This window comes from Pocillopora verrucosa, chromosome 7 (genome assembly GCF_036669915.1).
Source record: "Pocillopora verrucosa isolate sample1 chromosome 7, ASM3666991v2, whole genome shotgun sequence".
Classification (NCBI taxonomy): domain Eukaryota; kingdom Metazoa; phylum Cnidaria; class Anthozoa; order Scleractinia; family Pocilloporidae; genus Pocillopora; species Pocillopora verrucosa.
This window is the reverse complement of record NC_089318.1, coordinates 8,124,603-8,140,290: the sequence shown is the minus strand read 5'-3', so window position 1 is coordinate 8,140,290 and position 15,688 is coordinate 8,124,603. Positions and strand designations below refer to the sequence as shown.

The 15,688-nt window shown below is 39.9% G+C and overlaps 1 protein-coding gene and 1 pseudogene across 1 annotated transcript; one reads left to right on the top strand and one right to left on the bottom strand.

Annotated features, from left to right (window-relative positions):
* Nucleotides 1-6,977: 6,977 nt before the first annotated feature.
* Nucleotides 6,978-8,126, top strand: LOC136282466 (G-protein-signaling modulator 1-like). Its single transcript, XM_066170116.1, has 2 exons — nucleotides 6,978-7,017; nucleotides 7,693-8,126. The coding sequence occupies exons 1-2, from the start codon at nucleotides 6,978-6,980 to the stop codon at nucleotides 8,124-8,126; spliced, it is 474 nt and encodes a 157-aa protein (XP_066026213.1).
* A 3,487-nt stretch (nucleotides 8,127-11,613) lies between these two features.
* On the bottom strand, nucleotides 11,614-15,101 carry LOC136282465 (sterol 26-hydroxylase, mitochondrial-like; annotated as a pseudogene).
* Between the last annotated feature and the right edge of the window lie 587 nt (nucleotides 15,102-15,688).

Below are 15,688 nucleotides of genomic sequence, written 5' to 3'. Positions count from 1 at the left end.
CTGATAGACCGATAGAAAGGCGTGTTGCAAGCTATTTTGCCGGTTTCACAATGTTGTAATCCATTTCTCAGCCACCTGCTCAGGAATTCGACGGAAATGTTTTCGAAGTTTAGGTAGAAAAGGCATCGCATCCCCCTTACAAAAGCATGTGGAGGCAACAATTCTATTTTAATCCATGTTGCGATGTAATATTTCTAACATTTTTTTTTTTGCAAGCACTGTTTAGCTTTCGCGTCAAGGTCCACTTCATTTAAAGTATTTCGTAGACTTAACCGTTTAAAAGCGAGTAGTCGAAGTTAAAAACTTAAATTATTATCTTATATAACAGCTACCACATTGAGGTTTCTTGGCCGAATGAAAATAAATGAGGACGTGCTGCAAAAACTTACACGAACCATATTCCAAGCCGGCTAAGTTTTAAAATTAGGAAAGCACATTTTCTGCCTTTGGCCAGTGTTTGCATTTTTTCTTTTTTCTGAGACGTTGGAGCCATAAACTTAACAAGTCAGAATAGACGGAAACGAACGTGGTCGTAGCAACTAATACTGTGAAATCAGCGCGACCTTTTGTTACGAGGCAATCAGTCACCTCTCCCTCCTACGCATCCCAATTTTTACTTCAAACCTCTGGGCTAATACATATGCTCAAGAATGCTACTTACTTACTAAAAGTCCTGGCTTCGACACCTGGCGAGTGCGATTTACACCATCCGTTGGGAAGGTCCCGGAGGATAACGATCAATAAGGGCCATTGTCTTAAACCGAGTCAAACCATAACAATATGCAAAGTCTGCCGGGCGGTGTGAGCGGGAGTAAGAATGTAATCGTCCAAAGTCACGATATCGGCAACACAGTTTGGATTAGTAAAGTTCTTAAGTCACATTTTGTAATATCTAATAATAAAACAGTGGATAGCGTCGATGACTACTTAAACTCTGAACATCCGTTTCTTTTCGCATCCGAGCAACTCGTCCGGGTTTGCGCCCGAAAATATCGTAATCGTTGCAGGAATAAATGAGTTAAACGGTCATATTTTTGTACTACAATATTCCATTATTTTTTTACATGGGTGCTTCGCGGCTCGGTAAATATTCACCATTAGCCACCTCCACTTCGGTGAATATTTGTTAATTGTCGCTGATTGAAAACTTATTTTTTTCAACAGGATGTTCTACAAATCAAGTTACTCGCCTTCCTGTGATGAACAGAATTTGGCAAGAGAAAGCAAATAGATAGACAATAACATAATCTGTTCAATTGACTGAGAGCACCGTTGTCATTTATGACAGACTTTTTAGAATAGCAATGAGTTCTAGCTAGAGCCTGCTTGAGCTAAGGCTATCAAAGCTATCTGCTACCTAACAAGATTGATGCCCTATGTAGCGAAGAAGATTGGAACTTGGAATGACTAATGAACTTTACGAGGATTTTGATGTAACCGATGTCTTCCGTCATAAGTAGCTTGTTTAAACGTGAATGCCACTTTGTACCGTTTCAATTCGTGATAACATATTTTTCTTTGTATTCGTATCCTGTTTACTTTAGAAACCCTAATAAAGTTTGTAATTCATCGCCGAGGTTTCATTTTTTCTCGCTGCTTGTAAGGGAGTAACCTGCGTTGCTGGCCATTTTTCTTTTCCTTCTGACGCTCGCTGACGAGAATGATAAAGGTGGCAGTTTACGACGTGCATGGATTCATGCTATTGGAAGGATATCTCTTATAAGACTTCTAAAAGATTTGCGTCTTTGTGTGCAACATTTGGAGGACCACTGTTTCCATGAATCATACGTAAGGGAAGTACAGATGGCTTTGTTTACGGGAGAATGACTGGATAAGCATTTAATGACAGATAGACTAAGAGGCCCAGCAACCATTTGAAATTACTTAGCAACAGTTTAAACTATGCTAAGCTCGAGATTTGGACCATAGGATCTCTTAGACAAAATCCGTATCTTAAGAAGAAGAGCCAACTCTCCGCGCTAATGGACTCTCTCAAAAGCGGACAGTTCAATTCAACTTACGAAAACTTTCTTCAATTCCCGTTTTTGCCTCACAGTTTGCATCACAGTTTGAAAATGTTTACACTCTCCCGTAGGTGGACACCCCATAGACAGTAGTTCACTCTCGAAAACAACGTTGAGTTTCAAACAGACATTGGAATACCTGCTGACGGGGTTTCCGTTCTTAGATCACGAAAATATGATAATCTTTCACATTGTTGTTTTACAGACGATGGCTAAGAAATGTACAAAGTTCTAAAACACACGTGCCGAGCTTTTGCTCCGCCTAATATACCTTTGGTCAGTGACACGTTTTCATGCCTCCCAGGCCTACAGGACTTATTAACCCTGATAACTCGGGATAATTAGGATAACTTTCTGGATGGCTTTTCATGATGCTCACTTAAAAAGTAATATTTTTATTGGTGAACGGCGAAGAGCAATCGAATATTCAAGAGCCGTTCAAACTTGCTTTTCTCATTCTGCTTCCGGTTCGTGACAACACCGCTGCTTGAACCTGTACTCCATTCATGACTGCCGAGTTTCTCAGCGTTGCTAACTTCGGTTTGATCTCTGTTGTTGTGTACTTTGAGATAAAAGTCTACAATATGGTGAAAAACTCTCAGGCTACAAGGAGTGAAAGAGCTGTTGTGGAGAACACCAGAGCGAATCAGAGAGCCCTAACAGCAGCAAGGGATCCTGTTCTATGATTACCACCCTAGTGCTGGAGGAAGCTCAGATCAGTGTGTTACGTTACATGACTTCCACGCCACAACGAAGAGCGTTTCCATTACCCCTGTGCTGAAGGAATTTCAAATCAGCGTGTTTTGTGGAATGACAGAATTATTGTGGGAACACCGGAAATAAGACGACTTCCACGCCACCACGACGAGCGTCTCTAGTCCTAAAGTAAGAAAGCTGTTTTGTTTTGCTGTCGCAATGTATATCATATTTCTATTTTTTCCTATCTCTGCGTTTGTCGTTTGTCTTACTGGAGAACTGATGCACGGCCCTGCCTCGTTCTGGGCCAGGACCGGCGGTTTGCTCGTGCGTAAAGTTTCTGGATTATCACCAGTCAAGTTGCCATCAATCAGTTAATGTCTACATGGGTCAAACCTGTACCTCGGCACTGGACTAAGAATTCTCCCTATATTTTTTTCCTAAACTGTCAATGCATCTTTGCGTTTTTTGTGGTTTCCCTTGCCTATATCTGGTCTTTGTGCTCACACAATTTGTTAACAGTCAAATTCCCTCGTGTTCCTTTTCAACTTAGATGCAATTTTCTGTCTCGTAATTGCTTTTTTTTTGCCAAAGTTTTTAGTTTTGTTCAAACCCAAAATTCCAAAGAATCAAAAATTTTGATAGAAAAAATAATCAAGTGACAACGCAAAATGGGTGTTAGGCTTTGGTTCATGATTGTATCTTTCTTCCAACTTTTCATTATTTTTTTACTAGTATTTTTGTTTTGTTTCGGTTGAAGGAACCGTTCGGATTAACTAAGTGTATCACAGATGCAATATCAATGTTATAAATTGTATTTAGGCACTGAGTGTTCAGTGCACTTCCATAGTTGGAAATGATAAACGCAGCTACTCCAACCCGTACTCCCGTCATTTACTTCCTTGCTTCTTCTCCAGTTGACCTTGGAGCGAGTTCATTCGTTTTCCTCACTTGGCTCATACGCTTACCGGTTGATCATTAATTCATATCTAACTGTGGAGAATATTTCCATGTTCATGTTGGGTAGTTTCTCACAGTTTCCACGCCAAGTGAATTGTCGTGAAAAGGTGCTCGGTACATACATTAGAATAACGCTCCACAAATAAAAGATTGTCCTGCGCTTGGTGTAAAAGAAATCCTACGTAAATCGGCCTACGACAAGCGGACAGAATTAATAGGTAATTGATAATGCTTAAAGGACCTTTTCCACTGGCGCTTACGTTCGGCTAACCCTAAGCGGGCCTGGGGAAGAGAATGACTACGGAACCGACAGTCGAACAGAAATAGACAGCCAGATGGTACAAATTTTCTCGAAGATTCTTGGCTTTAGGCCGATTCAGTCCGTTTACTTTCAGTTTGATGGCGTGACAACAGACAAAAAATAATAATTTTGAGAAATTCCCGACTTTTCACAACGGATTTTTTATATACTAACGCATCAACCTCGCGCAGAACTCTTACCGCTATGTAAAACATATGAATTCCGAATGTCCGTCACAAAAGCTTAAATGAAAATCATTTTGTTCCTTCCAATGAAGGAAAGATAAGGAGAGACGGATATTTGTTATCCGACTTTTGAAGCGGTGCCATCTAATGTACGTAAATGTATTTTGGTTTTGTAGGTACAACTTTTTTACCGATGACGGATGTGAGCATGCAAAAATGAAACAATTCACTTTTGTTGCAGGTAACATCCGGTCTCAGTATACATTATTTTGAAACAACCGTTGGATTTTTCACACAAAATTACAATCAAGACTTGCTTTCTCCGGTTTTTCGCAGAGCTTGTCTTATTGACCTAGTGATCGGAGCAAACTTGCCAGGTTTCCGTGGCTTCTTACTTTTCGAGAATTTAATTTTTTTTTTCAATTTCTTGGAAAGCCTTTTTTCTGAATCTCATCGAAACTTCCTTCATAGGACGAGTGATTTTTCCGTCTAATGTCAGTTACCCCTAATTACTCGGAATTTGCCGGAAGTTTTACCAATAGTACAGGTATATTGGTGGGTATATTTTTTTAATGGGGGAGGGGCGGAGAGGAGTTGTAAAGCAGCATCTAACAAGGATTTAAGAGCAAACCATGATGTTTAATTATCATCACTGCTGGGGAAGCTGGTTACAAGCAAACGAAAATCCTTTTGGTTACCCTCATGAGTAGTCTGAGTAGATGAAGCTGTTAATACCAATTTTTGATAACTTGAAGGAAAAATGAGTACTGTGATCAAAGACATTTAACAAAAACAGCAAAAATAGGAAGTTATAAACTATCTAAATAATGCGTTAAGGAATAGGGTTTTTTTTTTCCTAAGCTGATCTGTGATGTACGGGCCGTTAATAAGAATACAAAAGAGCTGGAAACGATTTGAAAATTAAACATGTCTCGAACACTCAACGGATGATTGCGCTGGCCGATATCCTTGGTTAATTTTCGCTTGACGCTACAAAACCCAAAATTAAAAATATTACGGCTTACAAGAGTATTGGCGTTTTACCCCGAAAGGAAAAAACCTGTGAAAAAAGGAACTTTTCGCCAGTCATCAACATACCCTCCAATGCCATTCCTAAATATTAAAATGGCTAGCTGAGGAAGATATCATGAATATATAAAAATGTTGGTATCGAGTGACTGTCTCCTGAGTCGTTAAATAATTCTTTGCCAGAACGCAACGGGTAACTTATCATATATATGGCAAAAAAATATATATTTATTTACTCTAAGGTCATTACATTTGCAGCCTGTGAAAGGGAACAAAATTGGTCCCCTCAAACTACACCCCATCAATTTTTGTCCGAAATTTGGGCGATCGCCTATTCTGAAAAAAATAATTGACTCCGAAAGAAAGACTTTGTCAGATTGGTATAAACTTAATTATAAAATAAATTATGAGCCGATTCAGTCCGTTTACCTTCAGCATGATGGCGTGACAAGAGACAAAAAAATAATTTTAATAAATTCCCGACTTTTCACCATGGATTTTTCTTCTTTTTCCCAGGAAAAAGTTGACTTCATTCAGAAGATCTTATACAAGTCCCTTTGCCTTCATTATGAATAAGGAACGTTTCTAACTTCAAAGGTATTTTGCATCAATGCTGACTGCTTTAGAAATCTTAACAACACTAATACCGTTATGAAAGCTTCAAAAGAAAATTATAAGAATAACAATATTAACAGCATATAGAAATCTCACTGTCCCACGCTCTCTCTTTGAAACGAAACTATGACTCCTTCCATTGAATAAGATATATATAGGAAAAAACGTCATTGTTTATATTTCGATACTTTATAATACTCTTCCAAAAACATCGACAAATAGTGCGCCCTTTACAAGGATTTACTCATAAAAATGTAAGATCATCAAATAAAGTGCGTATCGAATATGTGCGGACAATTATAACAACCACTCCATCGAATACAGGACCTTTACAAAGAGGTGGCTAATATTCTCCGAACACACGCAAAACCCGTGAGTCATAATATATTTTCAGGAAGCAGATCAAAGAAAGACCTACTTTCTGATTTAATTTCTAGAAACGCGAACTTTTTGCAAGGAAATGCGATTATTATTAAGATATGGGCTGGGCCGTTTAAATTTAGCAGTAAGCAGTACGATGCAACACGAGCTCCCTTGGAAGCCCAGTAAATCGGTTTTGTTAAGAGCATTGCTTTTTCTTACATAATTAAATTGAATTATTGTAAAATAACATGAATCAGCAGGTCAAATGAAATAAGTTGTGTTCTGTTAGCCAGTTAAAGTTTCCAGTTGGTCTCTAATTTGCGTGATTCGCGTGACAGTGTAACAAACACCCCAATAGAACAGACCGCAAAAGTGTTCCTTGTTGACGGACCATGTAAAAAACTCATCTACGAAAAAGAGGCTAGAGTCCAAACTCCTCAGAAAATATGTATTAAACTTGTTAAATGAACCACAACATTTGGCTAAATTTAAGGGTTACAAAAAATAACGCAAACGAAAGCTCAAAAACAATTAACTAAACTTCGTTAAAAAAGCAAAAAAAGTGCGCGAAAAAATGTCCACGTCAATTTGCCGATGCCGAGATTAGAGTTCTTTGACATGGTTTGCTAATGGTAGAAAAACTTACGTGTGCCGCCCGTGAATACAAAAAGACTTCAAGGCGGGGAGGGAAAGATAAGAATTGCAATTTGAAATTTAAAACTAAAAAGATTTTCTAAAAACAATCCGTGTTTAAGTTTTCACTAATTTCTCCCTTTTTCCAAACTGAGAAGAAACAGGGTCAAGATGGATAGAATAACAGAAGCCATATCAGCTATCTCCATAGGTATAGTGGTCGCCGAGTTCCTTCGTTAGACTGGTCCCGTGTTGCAAGCCATCGAGATATACAAGGAATGTTTTATTCTTTTACACAGTCAGACGCGGGCTATCGATTGTTCATTGGCAAACTTTGCGTTCCGAGCCATCTACAAGAAAATAATATGTGCTTACGCTAATATAAAGGATTAGACAAGTACAGTAAATTTACCTCAGGGAATTCCTCTTACACCTAGACTCTAATGACACCGCTGAAAAAGGATGGCTACATTTAGACCTGGCACAAGTACTTCAGGTACAAAGTAAATTAATGGATAAATGGAGGCCTGGAAATTTTAAGAATCAGCCATAAACATCATGAAAACGATGGGAAACACACATGGCCAGGCACTATGTTACGCAAAGCTCAGAGTAATGTTCCAATCACAAAGTCAATATAACAAGGCCCGAGAGTATCGGGAGAAAGCACTCGCTATCAATAAAGAAATTGGTAACAGGAATAGAGAAGCATCAAACTACGGAAACCTTGGAACTTTGTTCCGATCACTCGGCCAATATGACAAGGCCCGAGAATATCATTAGAAAGTACTCGCTATCACAAAAGAAATTGGTTCCAGAAATAGAGAAGCAGCAAGCTACGGAAACCTAGGAACTGTGTTCTAATCACTCGGTCAATATGACAAAGCCCGAGAATATCAGGAGAAAGCACTCGCTATCAGAATAGAAATTGGTAGCAGGAATGGAGAAGCATCAAGCTACGGAAACTTAGGAACTTTGTCCCATTCACTTGATCGATGTGACAAGGCCCGAGAATATCAGGAGAAAGCACTCGCTATCGCAATAGAAACTGGCGACAGAAATAGAGAAGCAACAAGCTACGGAAACCTAGGAACTGTATTCCAATCACTCTGTCAATATGACAAGGCCCGAGAATATCAGGAGAAAGCACTCGCCATCAAAATAGAAATTGGCGACAGGGATGGAGAAGCAACAAGCTACGGAAACCTAGAAAATTTTTTGCAATTACTCGGTCAGTATGAAAAGGCCAGAGAATATCAGGAGAACGCACTCGCTATCAGAATAGAAATTGGTGAAAGGGATGGAGAAGCAACAAGCTAAGGAAACCTTACAGGTTTGTTTCTCTCACTCGGCAAGTATGCCAAGGCTGACGGCTATGTAAAGAAGGCAATGGCAGTTAGAAAGGGTATCAATAAAAGAAGCGGAGAAGCAGTGGATTACAGACACCTTGGTAAAACTTCTTGTAAGCGTGGTGAATATGACAAGGCTCAAGAATATTACGAGAAAGCCCTTACAATTCACATGGAAATCGGTTAGAGAGAAGGAGTAGTAGTCAACTACAACGATTTAGGATTGTGTTTTCAATCGCTTGGTAAATATGACATGGCCGATGAATACGTTAAGCAGGCTCTCCTATTAAGTAGGGATATTGGAAATAACTTGAATGAGTTTCACTGCCTTTGTGATCTATCGGTGTTAAAGGTGTCAAGTGGTCATTTTGAAGAGGGTTCTTCTATCTTTTTCAAGGCATCGAGAAGTTCGACACTTTGAGAGGTTTTCTGAAACAAAACGATCAGTTTCGAATATCTCTTCTAGAAGAGCACGGCACCTTTCCCTACAAGTTGTTCAGTAGGTTGCTCTCTTCCAGTGGAAAGCCTCAAGACGCCCTTTACGTCGAAGAGCTGAGAAGGGCAAGAAGCTTGGCCAATTTGGAAGCAGCTCGGTACTCTGTTAAAGAACAGATCTCAAGTGACCCAAAATCTTGGTGTGGCATTCAAGAGATCATCACAAAAGAAGCAGACTGCGCATGCCTGTACATTTGGGTTGGTCAAAATGATGTACGGTTTTGGATAATTCAAGCAACGGGAGCCATTCAATTTTCAGAAAGGAAGTGAGCCTGGACAAAAACAAGGTGACCAGTATAGTCCCTGAGTTGGATGAGTTTTTTAAAGAAGCCTCCCGCAGCCGCGCCATTTTACCCGAACATAATTGCGAGGATCGATCCAAATATTTCAAAACAAGTTTTCACTTGTGTTACAAGATAATCATTGCTCCTTTGGCCAGTTTACTCAAGCAGCCCGAAATCATAACTGTCCCTGATTCCTGTGTGTACCAAGTGCCATTTGCAGCCTTGGCTGATGAAGAAGGCAAGTATTTATCAGAGACATGCAGGATTCGACTAGTTCCTTCTCTGACGACCCTAAAGCTTGTTCAAGACAGTCCTCCAGACTATCACAGTCAGACCGGGGCACTGATAGTGGATGACCCTGTGGTTGGAAAGGTGATTTACAAGTGAATGTGCAGAAATATTGAACAATTATCGTGTGCAAGAAAGGAAGCAGAGATGATTGGAAGACTTCTTGGCATAACGCCTTTGATAGGACATTCCGCGACAAAGCATTCTGTACTCCAAGCGATAAATTCAGTGAGCCTGATACACATTGCTACACATGGTGATGCCGAAAGAGGGGAGATTACTCTTTCTCCTAAGCACCCTACCCTACTCCCACCTTTTCCTCGAGAAGAAGATTATCTTTTAACGATGGCAGATATTTCAAAAACTCGGTTGCGAGCTAAACTAGTGGTGATTAGTTGTTGCCACAGTGCTCGTGGACAGATTAGAACCGAGGGAGTTATCGGCATTGCCCGAGCGTACCGATGGCCCGATGGGCCCTGGCTGACACTGCCACAGTGCAGTTCATGAATTGTTTCTACAAACATTTGTTCCGCGGTGAAAGCGCCAGTGAATCTCTCCACAAGGCCAGGAAGTGGATGAGAAATAACGCCTAGCGCGCCTTAAGAGCTATGACTTTGATAAAACCTCTGTAGCAGAATGAACTAGACGTAGTAAAGCTCGGAACTAATTAATTACTAGCCTGTAGAAAGAGGACACCATCTCAGTGCGAAGGGCAACTCGGATCGATACACAGTGGAAGATATTTCTGTAAAATGCTCATCAGACATCTAAGTTTAATAATCTGAAACAAGACAGCGAATTGTGTTATCTTTTTATAAGATTTTCATAGTTAAAAAACTCCAATCTTTTTTTGAGTCATTAGTTCAGTGAGCAAGCCAAGCGAAGTGTGACAATTTTTAGGTTTCGAAGGCGATTAGTTCTTCAAGGAAAGAACTATTTAAATCTTTTATCAAAGGTGATTCGTTAGTCAATGCAAGAGACTTTTAAACAAATGTGTGACTTAGAAAGTAAGTTTTTTCAAAGCTTACATTTTTGGAAATTTCTCTCAAAGCTTTTTAGAAGATCTATTGTGGTTTAACATGCCAAAGTATAGACATTTAAAAAAGGAAAAAAAGAGACACAGTTGTATAGTAATGCAAACCCTTGAATTCTCATAGATACCCCTGTAATTTTATCAATTTAACCCTTTAACCCCTAAGAGTGACCAGCGTCTAATTTCTCCTTACAATATCACTCCTGAGTCACACATTAAGGTCCTGAGAATAAAGGAAATGATCAACAAGTACAGGAGCTCTTGATTGTAAAGCAGAATCTCCTTGTCAGCACCTTAGGAAATTTATGGAAACAGTATGGAGAATATGCATACTGATCTTAGGTTGTAAAGGATTAATGGATACCCCTATGCGTAGATACCATTGTATCCTCACAGGCTCTTGTATGCTCTTAGATACTTTTGTGTACTCATTACCCTTCACTTTCGCTCTATCGCTACTATTTCGCTCCGTTGTATCAACTGAACGCCTGGAAAAGGTTACTTTGTTATCAACGAAAATTTGTCTAGGGGAATACTTTTCGTTGGCCAGAGAAACTCAACAGATTCTTCGTCAGCTACTTTAGTGCCATATCTACGTGTTACAAGACAATAAGTATATACTGAAAACCAAAAGAATACGAAATACATTCATATGCAACAAAAATTTGCGTGCGAGGAAAATAGTTCATAAGACCGTTGAAATGAATTTGAAATATGCAGTTTAGCAAGTTAATTTTACTAGTACTTCAAAACACCGAATCAAATACATTATCTAATGAACTAGTGTTAAGAATACACAGATTTATTAACGGGAAGATGTGACCTTCAAGTAAAACCACTAAATAATTCTAAAGAGAAATAAAACGTAAAGTGATTGGCAGCCAGAAGAGAAAATTATTCATCAGATGTAAGGAATCACTGAAATGGTTGAAACTGACTTATTAAATGTTACTTATTGAACACCCTCGATCTAATTAGTGCGGATTTTTTAAACGAGTTGTCATCAGAATTTGTCACACTCTCAGCTCAAAACAGTGTTACAATGAAGTGTGAATTTGATGACATGAAAACCTGACTCATTTTCTGTCAACAAACTGCACTCTAACAGGTAATTTAGTGTTAACAACTGGGTTGAAAACGTAAATTAGCCACCGTAAAGAGTAAAAAAGCTGACGTTTCGAGCGTTAGCCCTTCGTCAGAGCGATAAAAACGACGAAGGGCTAACGCTCGAAACGTCAGCTTTTTTACTCTTTACGGTGGCTAATTTACGTTTTCAACCCAGTTGTTAACACTTAATTACCTGCTATACTCTCCCACCGACGCAGCACCACAGTTTCTTTAGAAACTTACCCCTTTATTCATTTGCACTCTAACAGGTCTGTTATGAATGGTGACCCTCTCATGAACGGCTCCACATTCTCTGCCTCCGGTGTGTGAGAGATGTCAAACTGCTGCACGATTCTGGCCATCAGCAGATGGAGCTCTTACTCGGCAATACGTTGACCGAGGCACATACGTATTCCGAATCCAAATGGAAGAAAAGCGAAAGCTTCTGCTGATTCGATAAGAGCGGTATCTTTGTTTTGCAATCATGTCTCTGGTTTAAACGCTTCGGCATCTTCAAAAATAGTCTCATCTCGCCCTATTTGGTGAGCAAGGAATTCCACTTGAGCAGTGACCCCAGGGATATGGTAGCCCCCTAATATTATGTCTTCTTTCGGTTTTCGCGGGATGATAGAGAACAGGATATGGGCGGAGGGTCTCACGTAACCAGGCCTTCAGGTAGTTGTGTTAACTCCGGCAAACAGAACATTGCTTACGTTGGCCAACAGGTCATCCTTCGTCAGCTTTCCGCCGGCCAGGAGGAACTTGAAGAAGCCAGCTCGGTCACGCTCTGTTTCCTTCGATGGCTTGCATGACTTCTCAAGTTCCTTGACTTTACTCCCGATGAATAGTTCGGCCTAATCGTACATCGTGTCAAAATTTTCGAAAAACTTTATACGTTTCTGGTTCACGTAGATCTTGTCAAACCAAGAAGGCAAAAAACCGACCTCGACCGCATTCGCCAGAAAATCTCCGACGGCTTTAATGAAGGTCTGTGCCTCTTTGTTGATTTCCTCTTCAAGACATCCAAACCTTTTGTCAAACAACATCTCCGCCACAGACCCAAACGACCATTTGGAAAGTTCATTATCGATTTCAAAAACTTTGTTTTCTCTCTCTGACCCACCAGGCTCTCGAACTGGTCGTAATCGGTGACTAAAATTGCCGATAATTTTATTGAAATCCGGAGTATAGTCGGCGACTTCTTCAGTCGAAGCATTCTTTTGCTCAGGACGCTTCGTAGCTTCTACCATTCTTCCCCATCGGCGAAAAATGCGCCAGCAATTTTCTTCCTTTTTTCCCGGTAGAAATTTAGAGACGGAAAGCACACTCTCTCTGGATAGTTGGGATTCGATCGAAATAACTTTGCCACGTCGGTAGGATCGGATAAACTAATGCTGTCATTCGCTCTGACGGAGGGCTAACGCTCGAAACTTCGGCTTTGAAACTCTTTACGGTGGCCAATTTACGATATCAACTCAGTTGATTATATTAAATTACCCTGTTTTTCGATTGGTTTAGTTTGAATATTCACAATGCTCTTTTACAGCCCTGATTTTGACTCTAAACATAAAGAGGATATTAGGAACATCTCCATGAAAACAACGTCACGGAAATAAGGGTTCACTTGGGTTCCGTTTCAATAGCATAGGTGAAACACTCGGTCACCTGAAAAACTTGAGAGTTAAAATCACGTGGTACATCACAAAGATATACAGCACCATATCAGCTAACATTTGAATGGTCTCAGTCACAAGTCAGAGTTAATTTGAAAGGACCCCAATTCAAGCATGATAAAGAGAGAGCCTCATGAAAATATTGCTAAGTAGCTTTCATTATAAAAGTCACTCTAGGAATGGTAGCCTGCAGAGCAAGCGTAATTTTGGCAAGCGAGTGCTCAGTGCTCTTTGAGGTTTACAGAGAAGGATGGGGAGAGCTAGAGTTTTATACAGTGTGTTTTCCCGCATTTTGCATTTCGTATTCAGAGCGAAATATTAACGGATTGGCGGATCCTGCGATTGTAGCGGTTTGCAGTTTTTATCAATTCTTTGGGCCCTAAATTTGGTTTGTGCTTTTGATAAAAAAGTTCGCAGCTTGTGTCTTTGCGATCGTTAGAGATGTTTTATTTTCTTCTTGTGTGTGTGCGTTACTGTAGTTTTTTTTCTTTCATGGACAAGACTATTTTTTTTAACGTTCAAACAGCGAGCAGCGCTCTGCGAACGGTTATTCTGAGACTTGTTTTACTCTCCAACGTGTTTCGTTTAACTGTCGTAGACTTCTTCAGGGAGTTTTACTGGTAACAATAAAGGCCCATATTTATAAGCCATAGTTGGCAGCTATTATGTAAAAAAAGTTTCAAGGCAAGGTGAGAAAAAGATCTGGGAGCCACGGCTTAAAATCTATTACTCGACTTGTTTGAAAACTTTTCTACAACTTCGCCGGTTCCTGTTCGTAAATCTGGCCAAGCCTTTATAGTGTTTGATCCAAATAATGGTCGCTAACCATGGCTTATAAATACAAGCGTTTAGTGTCCACCTGTAAAAATCCCTGAAGAAGTCTCACCTGGCATGATCACCGTCGCCACTTCCTGTAAAAAAAAAGCATCAAATTAATCACTGTTTAAAAGTTAGTTTTTCCAGATTATAAGGAAACAATGAGCAGAGATTTCAGGATCATCCCATGTCAAGGTGAATGAAAAAGGTCTGGGGTTACAATCCTCTTGGGACAATAAGTTCTTTCTTTGTCCCACCCCTGTGACACGACGAATAAAATCTGAAAAAAACTTTGTTGCACACATGGTTCACACAAAATTCACCCCCTGATGAAAATGCACAACTATACCAGGGTTTCAAGGTAAAAAAACTGATCAATCAAGCAATATACACGATCAGTGAAATAGAGTTTACATACCTGCTGGGCTGGCTGCGACTAACAGGATCTTGCTCGGCCTGAACAAAGAATCAGACCATCATGCAACAGAATGTTAAACAAACAACAACAACAAAAGTTAAAAGCAGCAACATTTCCGTACAATGTGAAACCAACACTCTGGCTCACTAAGAATAGACCCTTTTTTTTCTCAAGCAGAGAGTTTCACCCTCTCCTTTTGCATCAATTATGGGCTTCCAAAACAACAGAAAAACGCAAAACAAAGACAAAATACAAAATAATACGTAAAAAAACTGGAGAGGAAAAATTTCCACTGTTGCCAATGTCACTTAAACAATACTTACTGGAGTTACATTTCTCTTCGGTATTCCGTAAACTTCCTAAAAACAAAAACAAGGCAAAAAAAGCCCCAGTGACAGCTCGTTAGACTCTGGCCTAAAGGGTCCGAGTTCTAGCTTGTTGTGTCGTGATCGCGCGTGTTACAAACGATCACACCAGCCAGTAACTCACTGTGTTTTAAAAACGTATTACTTTTCTGGTAAGGTTCAAAACAGAATAGCAAATTAACAGGATACCCATAATTGAATGAGCTTTGCGTTCAAAAATTCTCAAGGTTTCCTTTTCCCTCTATTTGTTTCCTTGTAAAAATTTCTATGAACGTTCCAAATTGCTCTCGCTTACTTTGTGAGATTTGTTAATGCTTCCTACGTTTTCAATTGACGTTTTGCGCGGGAAATTGGCGTGCAGCCGGCAATAATTGATCCCTTGCGCATGCCCGAAGTTTGACTGCCGTTTTGTCGAAATTCAACGCCGAGACACTTTTATTACTCTCACAATACCTCTCTCCATCCATGGGTACTGGAATGCTATCAAGAGAATCTTGAACAAAAGGGAGGAGGTAACCTGTGATTGACTACTGAAGGTACTCCTGATTGCTTGACGTACGAGAATGCAGGAATAAGCACAGGCAGATGTGGGCTTCTTAGCTTGTAGGACTGCAACACCCCACCCCCTTAAGGTAAATCGGCTCGTAAACATATCCTTTTTCCCACGAGTATCTGGTTGGCAAGATATTTTCAATGAGAGACGAAGAAAGTTGTTACATTTGGAAATGAAGCCAGACTCCAGTTTATTGGAATTAAAATCACCCCAGCTCATTTGCCATCAGCCTGATGCCGATTTCAGGCAATCGCTCGTCCTCGGACTTATGGTCGTCCTCTTAAAGGTCATCAGGAGATTTCTCAAAGTTCTCTGTTAGTAGTTTGTTCTTCATGGCACCGCTGTCTACAGTCTTGTCAACAATAAAACTGGCCACTTCTTCATCCAGAGACTCGTCATCTGATTAATCCTTGTTAGAACTTTGCCGTTCAAATAGCACAAGGCTACCGATACCTTTCTTGTCTCCATCAATGGATTTTGATAACTTATTACCTTGTTATC